We start from the raw sequence: 12,357 nt of genomic DNA on the forward strand, positions 1-12,357 counted from the left end.
CTGGACATGGTCCTGGGCAATCAGCTTTACGTGGCTCTGCTTGAGCGGGGGGGTTGGCCCTGCTTGAGCAGGGGCTTGGACCAGATGGTCTCCAAAGGTTGCTTCCAACTTCAACCATTATGTGATTCTCTGATTTCTCAGCAAGAATGGAGAACATGGTTCTTGTACTCAACAAGTACGCATTCAAGGCAGGACTGTTGCATGTAGTACTGGGATATTGTTTGATGTGTGGCATCTTTTTAGAACTTTGCAAGCAAAGAGCTCACTCAGAAGGTCTTGATGGGGTTAAGTGGATCTTTCCTTTGAATGTTTTGAAGAAAGATAGTCTTTAAGAGGGGGCAAATGGTGCTAAACTTATTTGCTGTGACCCTTGAATCTCTGATTGTAACTGTCCTACTCTGATGGCAAAAAGCAAGAGTCATGGAAGGTTGTTAAAACTGATCCTGTGTACCAGCAGAGATGTGCTGTTTTCATCTAAATACCTAGCAGCTAATACTGTCTGTTCCCTATGCAGCAGGTATTAGCATTTATATTTCTAATAAGCTCTGAACTTGAATAAAGATAATCTGAAGTGATCTGGACTCCCTGTTCTTTCAAATATAAAATTGTTTGGAAACCAAATTAAGTTTCCTATTAAAAAAAAAAAAGAAATTATGTTCCTCATAACTTAAAGTTACAGAAATGTAATTACAATTTCTCAGTATTTCTCTAAGAAATGTTTTATATAAAGATGTCCAGTGCTTAAAACCAGCAACTTAACAAAACCCACAAAATGAAGGGCTGAAGTGTCTCATGGTCAGGGCTGATCACAGAACTTCCAGTGACTCCCCCTTCCCATCAGTGTGTGTGAGTGTGTAGTGTTTTCCTTTTAAACTCTTAATTATGTGAGGTGACATGCCTGCAGTGCTGCAGAGGCTGAGGCACATTTACTGTTCTGACGTTTTACATGTGAGACAGGGAATTTATTGGGGAATTTTTTCTTAATTTGATCAAAACTAATTGTAATGTTAGCTGCAAATATTTCTATTCAAAATAAGGCTTATAAGAATTGAAATGCAGCTATTTTAAGTTCTGTGAAATGGCAGTGATTTATAAATATTAAATTTGCTTTAGGTGAGGATTTTTGCATGTATGTCAACTAAAAAAGGAGACTTCAACAGCTTAGGATAGTATCAATTTCAGTGCAGCCTGTTCAATTTTTTTCTTTATTTTTCTCTATTTGTTCTTTCAGATGATTAAAAAATTCTGAATCTGACCTATACTGAAAGTCTGCTTAGGAAAAGTAAATGTCTTTTTAACTGTTTGCATTTTCTATATTGTTTCTTTGGAAAAACTGAGCAGGGACCTGTTCAAAGCAACAAGATGACTCCCAGTGCCTTGAACAGAGCAGAATTTAACAGAGACTGCTTGGCTGAGATCTGTGTGTATGGCTAAGCCCTGCTGCTGGAATGAGTACCTGGACTCACTTTCCTGGGAACTTGAGATTTTGGGACAGCAAAGGGTCACTTTGTGTGTTATGTCTTCCAGTTTGTATTTTGCATTAGAGACACAAAGGAAACTGCAATCTTAGCATATGCCTGTGTAGTACAGGGGAGAAGCTAACTTGGCTGAATACCAGTGAAGGTAATAAAGGAAAATTGCGGTTGGGCTCAAATCAGCTGTCTGTTTCTCCCAACAGTATTCCACAAACTGAAATGTGAACAAGTTGCATTGAATTAACACAGGTTGTGTTGTCTTTGCTGCTCTTGCAACCTTATCTTTGCTAAATGTGATTAGGAAAAGAAAACAGCTCTCTAACACAAATTTGTTAGGGTGGCTGAGGCAGATGTAATACTCCCCCCTAGCAGACCTAGACAAAGCAAGCGAGAGCTTTGTTGCTTGCATTTAAATTATGGTCATAACAACTTGTCTTTTCAGTGATGCAGTTAAACCCACTGAGAAGGGTTAAGGAGAAAGTGCTAAGTAATATTATGCAGCTTTGAATGTTTGGCTTTTCTGTACCTTTGTGTTTTAGGATTGTGTCTGTTCCTGTTAATATCTTTACTTTGTCTTTGAGAATAGTAAAGATGTCGGGGATTTCTTGTTCTCCCTGTGTATTTTAGAAGTATTACTGAGTGCACACAACATGCTGTCACAGTGAACACAGGGTTCTCTATTACTGTGCTTAGCTATAGAGAGGATTATATTAAACTCTGTAACCTTGCTGGAGCCCCTTTGTACATTGCTGCTGTATTGATAATCCTCACATGATTCAGCTGCAGTTGAAAACCTTTTATTCACAGCATTAACACTTTCCATCCCAGTGAAGATTAGAATCTTTGATATCAGGAGATGAGCCCTTTGAGGTGCAGATAATTTTTCTATTTATTTATTTATTAGTGTGGTCTTGCAACTGTTGCTTTGGATACTACTTCACCTGGGCGTATACAGGGAATACTCATGAAGCCTAAACATTCAAAAATGGGTAAAATGATTTACTGATGAATGAATTAGTGATTAACTAAGAGGCTGTATGCTGTTTGATTGTTTACAAAGTAGTGAATGCTTTTTTGAAAAATATTTGTGTTCTAAAAGAAACACACAATAACATTTTGGAGTAATTAGGGAAGACATTTCCTAGTGTTCCTCATCCGCAAATGAAGATACAGTATTATCTATGAATTGGTTGCAATGTAAGATGTGTTGACATTTTCTATTACTAATGCAGACCTGGTAATGAACAGGTTTCCTCTGAAATCTGAAGTTAAATGCATAGAAAAATAATTGGAACTTATTGCCCCATCTTCAGTATTTCACATTGTAGAATCACAATTTTGGTGACTCTTGTTTTGCATTTCTTTTAAAGTAAAGGGAATCCAGCCAGTAGAAAAGAATTCCACGCTTGATTTTCTTTCCTTTGTCCATGATTCTGTTATATGCTAGTTCTTTTCCAAATACTTGCTGTTTCTTGTAATGTAGTAGAAATTGTTTCAGGTAGACTGCTGAGCTGTTTTCCATATATTTAAGACCTTAATCAAGCAACCAGTGGAAAGTTCTTGCAAGTGTTTATATGACAGTGTTCACTTGCATCTCATGATTATGGCATCTTTTTGGCCTGGATCATTGCAAACCTCGCAGAATCCGCATTCAGCTGAGAGTCAGAAGGACAGGACAGGCTGATCATAGCACATTCTAGGTCTCTCTTCTGCTGTACAGTGCCTGGGGTAATGGTCACTGCAGGAAGAATGTGATGAAAGAAGTGGTATAACATAGGAGGGAGAACTGGCTGTGCTTGGAGGCCGCTTCATTTGTGGGTTTTATTTTTTTTCTTTCTTAGTTAAATTCTACAGCAGTTGCTATGCGTCCACTTTCCTTTTTGAAGGATATCCACATTTCTTCCTGCAATTTCATGAGTTTTAAAATACCCTTGTTTTTTTAATTCTCTTGTCTCTACCAAGGGTGTAGGTGATATCCTGAGAACTTTTATTGCTCTCCAGTGAAGGGCAGGAATGTTTAGGCTACTAGTACCGCTTAGGCCTTTGTGCAACTTCTGCCATCTGGTAGAAAAAAAGGTGAAGGAGCATGTATGAATTACACCTAGATTTTGAGTCTTCTTTGTCACACCTATATGCTACTGCCTTTTGAAAGTGCAGAAGGTGAATTCCCAAAGTATCAATATATTTAAAATTTCAAGAGATGGCTGTGTTCAGAAATGCTGCAGATTGACAAACTAACATCCGTTACTCTGAATGTTTAGTTTGAAAATTTTGAAGTGGGTTAGGTCATACTTGCTTTTGCCAGTTTTAGTGATTCCTAGATTTGGAAAATTGTTTAAGCAGTGAGAGATAACTTTGGTGATGATATATCATAATGCATTATTGTTTCCATATTGCTGTGGAAAAGATGACTGTCTTAAAAGCCTGAGACTTTCAGTTCACTTTTTTCCTCTGGTACATACTTTTTACTCTGTTACATTTAAATCTAAAGAATTAGTCAAGAACATAAATCTACTAAATTTCTCTGTATTAGTTTCAGACAAAGAGCCCCATTTCTCGAATTGCATTTCTCTGAAGAAGACACAGCCAAGCTACTTTTTGTGTGAAAGCATTCCTTGTGTGAAAAAAACTCACTTTTAAATATTTAGGAACTTTGACTTTAAAATTTGGATAGTGTGTGTCTGGCATTTTTGCTTATTATGGTATCAGTTGCAATGGTTATGTTTTGGGAGTTTTTCTTTGTTTGTTTTATTTTAATATAACCTTAAACTTGGAAAACTATAACAGAGAGTGCTAGTCTTGACTAACTTTTAATTTTATGTCAAAATGTAATGTAATGTAATCAAATGCTTTTAATCATGCAGTTTATAGACTGACTTGTAGAAGATACATGAAACAAACAAAAAACTTCAAATGGAAATAGTAAAAAAAATTTTCTTATGAGAATCTTAAAAAAATCATAAGTACTAGGTTCCCTATCTATTGATAGCATAATTATTTAATTACAGACATCTTGCATCATCTGTTCAAACACAGTCTGCGGTAATACAAGAAAATATTGCTGTGATACTTACGTTATAACATTTAAAAGGATCTGACACATTTTCCCCTGTTTTTCCTATGTTTTAGTGAATATTTCAAGTAATTCCTGGGAAATGAAATAGTCTTCAAACCACTAGAAGGAAAAAAGTAGTTGTTTAAAGCAGTTAGCTGTTCCTAAAGTGTTTATAACTTCAAAGAGCTTTACGTAATTTCCTGAATAAGTTTAGTTATAAATAAAGATCATTTAGTTTAGGGTGTTTTCTGTTATTTAACTTGGGAAGGTGACCCTGAGCTAAATTGCAATGTGTAATTTGAATGCCCATGGGCTGCCCTTCATTGGTTTGATTGGGAGAGATTATCTGGATTTCTAATATACTTTAATTACTCTGCTTATATAAATTGCCACATTAGAAGCTTCTTAACTGTTGAGTCTGTTCTGTCAATGATTCACTAACAATAGGAATATACTAGGCTCTTCCACTGAGATTTGAAGATTTATACCATCAATGAAAGAACTGGAATGGCTCTGTTTAAACCTACTGTATCTTCAATAGTAAAGGGTATGTGCTGTGCTTCTCCTCAGGCAGCGATTGATGTGTGATAAATTGAAAGGGTCTGTAACCTTTTTTATTTTGTTAAAAGGCGTTTTTTCAATTAAGGGAACATAATGCAAAATATGTTTTAAGATGTTTGGGGGCGATGTGTTCCTGATGTGCATGTGGAAAAAAAAACAACAAACCAAACAGTATGAGTAGGATTTTTGGGTGGATGAAGATAGAGTATCTTTTAGCAATGGATAGCTAAGGTTTTACAGAGAAGCTATTGTAATTGAAATCACAAAATGGGTAAGATTGGGAAGGGACCACAATGAGTCATCTGGTCCAACCTCCCTGATCAAGCAGGGTCATCCTAGAACACGTTGCATGGAATTGTGTCCAGATGGTTCTTGACTATCTCTAGTGAGGGAGACTCCACAACCTCTCTGGGTGGTCTGTTCCAGTGTGCCATCACTTGCGCAGTAAAGAAGTTATTCCTCGTGTTTAGGTGGAGCTTCCGGTGCATCAGTGCCCATTGCCTCTTGTCTTATTGCTTGTCACCACTGAGAAGAGCCTGGCTCCATCGTCTTGATAGTCGCCCTTCAGATACTTATAGGCATTGATGAGGTCCCCACTCAGTTATCTTTTCTTGAGACTGAACAGGCCCAACTCTCCCAGCCTATCCTTGTAAGAGAGAAATATTGCCCTAATGTCTGCGTGCATCTCTTACAGATCTCTCTCCCTACATCTATATAGATATCTACACACACATTTATAAACAAGTCCTTTAAATTGTGATCTAAAGCACCTCAGTCCTAGAGTGCCTTAGGCCTAGAGGCTTCTTTTGACCTTTTACTCCCAGGCACCTGCCTGTCTGACAGCTCTGTTCAGATGAGCTAGGAGGTTAACAGCACTTGAAAGACTCCTACTCTCAAATGGTGTAGGGTTCTTCCAAGATAAAGTAATCTGATAGCCTAGTAACAGGTCCAGCTGACCAGCAACTCATTTGACACACACGGTCTGGTACAACAAACTGCTCTTGCCTCCTCTGTGGTATTTTGTCTCCTGCTAGCCTACAGAAAATGTGAAGTGAAGGATTGAATCCTATGTGTGTCTGGTAGGCCCAGAGACGTCTGATTCAGTGTCAGGAAGAACAGAAATCTGTGTGCTTGCAACCACTTGTAGAGTACCACGACTGGAGATGTGCACTCGGGAATCTTGTGTTTCTTTTTTTTTTTGTTTTGTTGTTTGTTTGTCATTTAAATCACAGACTACAGTCAGAATGATTAAATATCTGTTCCCGAGTGGTTAGAATGTAATATGGGAGATGTTTCCTAAAAGACCACAGAGAAAAAAACTCCAGGCCAATTTAGTATAGGAGACAGGTGAAGAGAGCAGGAGCTTTAAGGAGTCCTTAGGTCCAGAGGAATACATACCGCGCACCTGTCTAGACACTGGTTCTACGATTTTATAATAATATCCATCCAATCCCAATTTGTCCACCCCCTGGTTCTGCCCCGTGGCACACCCCTTCAGGAACTGAGTCTGGGGGCATTTGGGACCCCTTTTTCCTCATCTTCATCTTCCTCGAAGCATGTACAGTCCTTGGAGTTCCTCCAAAGTTCTGGGCTTGAAGGTCACTGTGTCTGTGTGATATCTCCTGGTCCAGGCCTTAAGGTGTTTTTCTACAACTCTACCTTGAAAAGAAGACTAAACAGCTAACGGAATTTTGAGGGATTGATATGAGATGGGGCAGTAGGGTTTGGTATGTGTTAACATTATGCTACAGGATAAGGGATATAACACAGCTACATTAAAATCTACATTCACTACACAACTACTTCTAAAGTCTATAAAAATTAAAAAATCAAAAAAGCTCTGAGACATCAGTGAGAAGAGTGTCATGGGCTTCATTCCTTTTTCTGGGATTTCACACTTTTACCCAGTAAGTCACTTAATGCAACACTCACAATCAAGAGCAGAGCCTGAGCCCAAAAACAGTATCAAAACTGGATTCATGTGCCCTCCCCCTTAGGCTGTGATTCATTGGTTGTTACATTAAAAAAAATGTGTATTCTGTTTTTGAAAATGAACATGGCTACTGCTGTATGGTATGCAGCCTTCTTTTTTTTGGTGTGGGTTAGTCATGATCCGATTTCTGGGCCCCAGTGACAGAGATTGTGAGTTAGGTACAAAGCCCAAGGCTCTTGTGTAGCTTAATTGCAGGCACCTAGGGAACTTCCTGGTCAAAAGAGGGTGATCTGACTAAGTGAGCAGTTTGGGATGTATTATTCAGGAGTCTGAGATCTGTTTAAACCCTGCTTTTTAACCATTACACCCTTGTATCCCTTTGGATCTCATCCAACATCTAAGATGTGTCACTTTGTGTATGCTTCGTATTGTTGTGTCTAATGAAGGTGTATTGTGACACTGATATTTATGATGTTGTGCAAGTCTGTGCTGTAAAGGACTTAAGCACCATGGATGAATTTAAGCATTTGATAAAAATCCTGCACGTTAGAGTTCTGAGAAGCATCCCTTTTTCCTTTTTAGCCTTCCCTACCTTATCGCACTGATCATTGATCATTATACACATTCATAACCAGGCATATTATTCGGACATTTTCTTTTTTCAGTAAATGTTTAAACATGTGGTTTATCGAAGCAAATTAAAATGAAGGAAGAACACTGAAACATCATTTAATAAATACTGAGCTGATAGGGGCATGTTAATGTTTCATAATATGGCATCATGATTTTTCCAGTTCTGCTTGTACAGTCAGCAGTACAGCTCTCTAGTGGTGATGCTGTTATTATGTCTTATGCAGTGCTGACACATTATAAACTGTGGGATCTTTTTTCAAATGTTTCTTTTGATGGATGGGAAAATTTATTTTTTGTCTTAAGTTTCTCATCTTGCTTAGCTTTTTGAAATCTAGTTTTTAATTCCACAAAGGTAGGTGAAAATTCTATGTTCTTTTTAGGGTTTTTTGAATTATCAAAGAGTGAAAAGGCTGTTGCTCAAATATGAAGAAACTTTATAGATACTTTGTATGTATATTGCAGATCTGGGAGCAATATAGATTGAGAGATTCTGATTTGAGGTGGATTGCTGCTTCTGTCTGGTTCCTATGGCAGTCGTACCAGTCTCAATATACTGGCTGCTATATAAAGGGATATAAAAAAGAAATTACATCTCAAAAGCTTAGAAAACAGATTTAAAAGAGGGCTTGGATGTTTGAATCAGACTTGGGCAGAATTTAGTCACCTTCCTTCTTGCATGTTTCACTGAAACAGGCTGAATATGAAAGTATCTGAAAGTGTATAGGTGATTCAGGTTTAAGCACTGAAGTTCTCTAGGTACCAAAACGTGTGTGCTCAGAGGCATGAAGGCTATTTTCACGGGCCTTAGCTGTTTAGCATCCAGCTTAAGCACTTTGAGGCCATAAAGCAGATGTTTTAGCACTTAAAATTCTTGTAAGCGTGCTGTCAGTGCCCTGACTAAACACACTGATGACCAAGAGTTCAGTGCGGAGCTCTGCCACCCAGCACACCTGCATTTATATCTATGGCCAAGGCAAAGGAGGTTCACCATTTTGTACATTAGGTCAAGTGGTCACAATCATTCACCAGTGATCAGGAAGCCAAAAGCCTTTACTATGAATTGCCTAAAACCCACATCTATGACTTGCCCCCAGTCTCTAAGAATGGTTAGGCTGGGGCACTTTCTTCTTGGGCCGTTGTAGAACCATTGTGCAGCTAGTGTGCTACTTCTGTGAACCCAGATGCATTTCTTTTGCATGAATCTGCATGTATAAGAGAGGTAGGATCATACAGTTTCTTATTTGGCACAGTGCTATGGTACTTCATTGAAAGCAGACTTGAACTTAGATGCAACCATTTTGATTTTGCCTTTGTGAATGCCAGTATTATGGTCCATACTGAAACTAATTTTCCTTTATTAATATTTTAAAAGATTATGTATAAAAGCACTGAACTCACTCTAAAGTGTGTGTTCCTTCACATTTTGTATTATATTTTATGATAGTGTAAATGGTTATGATTTCAGAAATGTTACATGTATTTAGTGTCAACTGCATATTTGAAGCACAGATAAAAAATAAATAAATGTCTGTGAACAAATTACTAGGTAGAAGCTGAACAGTGAGTTTGTCAACATGAAAGTTGGTATCCATAGGGATCAATGAGTAAGTGCTGTAGTTGCAATTTTCTATAACTAACATGTAATTAAATGGCATAATAGTCAACTAGTTGAATACTCATACTGGATTATTTTCAAAGGCATATGGAGGGCACACAAGGATCCTTTTAAGCTTAATCTTGGATAGGACTAGTTACTGGAAATGTGTGTGGCTTCTGCTGAAACCTCACTTCCAATTCTGGTCACCATAAGAAACAGTTCTGGTAGAATGATAGGAAGACATCAGTAGAGGTATTAAAAAGATATTGATGTTTTAGGACATTTGAAGGAAGTGAAATTAGATGAGTAATTTTAAACTAAATTCTAAAATGGTGTATTAAATGTTGTTTGGTCACAGAAAGCTGAGTGTACTGCTGTCTAGCAGAGATCTGAGTTTTGCACCTGTAGCAGTAGCACAAATTTTGAGTTTAAATCTCATTGCAGTAAGATTTATACTACCACCGAAAACATGACTAGATAGATTTCTACAGGAAAGCCCAATCTTCTGTCATACTATAGTGCTATATAATTTCTTTGTATTGGCAAATAAGAAGGGGGGAGGGAAGGAAAAACACCTTTCTGTCTGAAGTATCAACGCTGGCACTTCTATTTTGGATATTATTTTAATACCATGTTTATTGTGTAGCTTGTTGCTAATCTTTTCAGCAGAAACACACATACTTTTCATTGTATTAATGAGACTTTTTATTTTTAGAGGATTTTCAGCTGATAACTTTGTTGTACACATTTCCGAGTAGCTGACATCACCCATGTCCAGGATTTGTTCTTCTGTTTTATGACATCAAAATTCTCACTTTATTGTTCTCTGCATCAGCTAATCTCCATATCTTTTTGGTTCCATATGCTGAAATCTTCATAGCTACCCCAGAGCTGAAGAAGCCTCCACTTTCCTCAGTCACTTCTATTCCTGTTACTACATCTGTGGTTACATTAAAATAGAACCAATGCACAATGCGTTTGCTGCCAAAATATCAAAATCAGAAACTGCCCAGAAAGCCAGCCATATCCTGGGGTGCATCAAAAAGAAACATGGCCAGCAGGTCAAGGGAGGTGATTCTGCCCGCCCAGAGGATGCTGGGGACCTGAGCATAGGAAAGATATGACCTGTTGAAGTAAGTCTAGAGGAGGGCCGTGAAGTTGATAAGAGGACTGGAGTACCTTCCCCTACAAAGACAGGCTGAGAAAGTTGGGGCTGTTCAGCCTGGCAAAGAGAAGTTAGCATGGAGACCTTATAGCAGCCTTCCAGTATCTGAAGGGGACCTACAGGGAAGGCGGAGAAGGACCCCTTGTGATAGGGCAAGGAGTAATGGTATTAACTGAAAGGCAATTTAGGTTAGATATAAGGAAGAAATTCTTTACTGTGAGGGTGATAAAGCACTGCGCCAGGTTGCCCAGAGAAGTGTGGATGCCCCATCCCTGGAAGTGTTCAAGGCCAGGTTGGATGGGGCTTTGAGCAACCTGGCATAGTGGAAGGTGTCCCTGCCCATGGCAGGGGTGTTGGAACTATGTGATCTTTAATGTCCCTTCCAATCTAAACCATTCTATGATTTTATGAACTATGTTGATAATATCAGTGATGTAAAAAGAGGGAGAATGTTGGGAAGAGAAATCTCCAAATTTAAGTATTGTTCCAGTTCCATTTATCGGCATAGGGCACAAAGCACCTGTTACCTCTCTTTGAATCTGAGTGTGATGGTGCTTTGCTTCATTTCACTTTGCCTGAGTTTTTCTTGAAGTAACTGGCGTTTGTAGTTGAAATTCTAAGCATCAAAACCATTTATCATTTTAGAAATACTCATATATCTCTTCCCAATTCCCTAGTTTTATCGAAGGATGTTGGTCCTTCAGGTGGTGTTTTTTAAATATTTATTTGTTTCAACATCAAGAGGTCATTCAGGTCCTTTTAAAAGAGTTTTATGAGCTTAATCTTGGCTGTACTGGGCAGCTGAGTTTTGTAGATGCTGTGGATGGCCTAGCTTGGACTGGGAGCTGAGAAGCTGGGGGGAAACTGGTATCTACATTCATAGCCTGTGAGAGTCCCTGGTGGTGGTAGCCCTTGGAGATGCTGATAGGAAAGAGGTCTTCTATCATGATGGGAAGTTCTGAATCCTTGTAGATCAGATTAAATGACATTGCATTAAGTCTGAATGTCAATATGTGTGCAATGCAGATTATAGACTAGTAGTGATTTGAGAGTTTCCATCATCTAGGCAGGCTGCTGAATTTTGTGTTTTACTCTTCTGGCTTGACCTAAAGTTTGGCTCCATTTTAGTAATGCAGGCTTGCAAGGTCATGTTTTATGATTACAATATCTACATCTAGAGAAATAAATGGCTGCAATTCCTTACCCAGGTGTAGGATGTAGAAAATAATCCCATATGCTACTACTGTACCTATACATCCAGCACAGTCCTCATTGAGGTGGCACAAACATTCCCCTCTTTAATAAACCCAGGGTTTATTTGATCTGATGGCAAAATGCGAAGAAAAATATACCTCTTTTTACAGAAGTAGGAAATTTGTGATTTAAAAATCACATATTACAAGTTACCATTGTAATGGGGCAACTGGTGGTTCCAGAGCTCTTAACGCAATGGAAAGCTAAATGTATAAAGTTTTGGAAATGGAGTGATGTTTGATGGTATGCTTGTCTAGTGTTAGAAAAATATAGAAACCCGAATAAAAAGTAAAATTGCATTTATTCGTATTTTTATAGAGTTAAAAAATGTGCTTGTTGGTAGAAGTAGCTGGCTACATCAACTACAGCATATATTGATGCCTCATCGATTCTAAGCATTTACCTTATTGCAAGCATTTGTGCAGGTTACTATGAATAAACATAAATACTGATCTGTACGTGTTGCCCTTCCACTGACATAGAGATATATTACCTTACTTTGGAAGTCTGTACACCCTTCTACTTTGCATAGATGGCTAAAGGAGATGCAAGGCACCCGTCTTTGGAGAGGCAATTTAGAGGAGAGAAAAATGTCTTTGTGCGATTTTACAGCATAGTCTGGATGGCAGTAGGGCAGATTTTGGTCCCAGAAGTTTTATTCTCTGCATTATGAGGCATCATACA

The 12,357-nt window shown here is 38.3% G+C and overlaps 1 protein-coding gene across 1 annotated transcript in view; it reads left to right on the top strand.

Annotated features, from left to right (window-relative positions):
• Nucleotides 1-5,675: 5,675 nt before the first annotated feature.
• LOC116784055 (protein MMS22-like) overlaps nt 5,676-12,357 on the top strand; it is a 36,391-nt gene continuing 29,709 nt past the window's right edge. Inside the window, exon 1 of the mRNA XM_032682235.1 lies at nt 5,676-5,740. Within this exon, the coding sequence (XP_032538126.1) occupies nt 5,676-5,740 (65 nt within the window). The remainder of the gene's footprint in view (nt 5,741-12,357) is intronic.

This window comes from Chiroxiphia lanceolata, chromosome 3, assembly GCF_009829145.1.
Source record: "Chiroxiphia lanceolata isolate bChiLan1 chromosome 3, bChiLan1.pri, whole genome shotgun sequence".
In the NCBI taxonomy this organism is placed as follows: domain Eukaryota; kingdom Metazoa; phylum Chordata; class Aves; order Passeriformes; family Pipridae; genus Chiroxiphia; species Chiroxiphia lanceolata.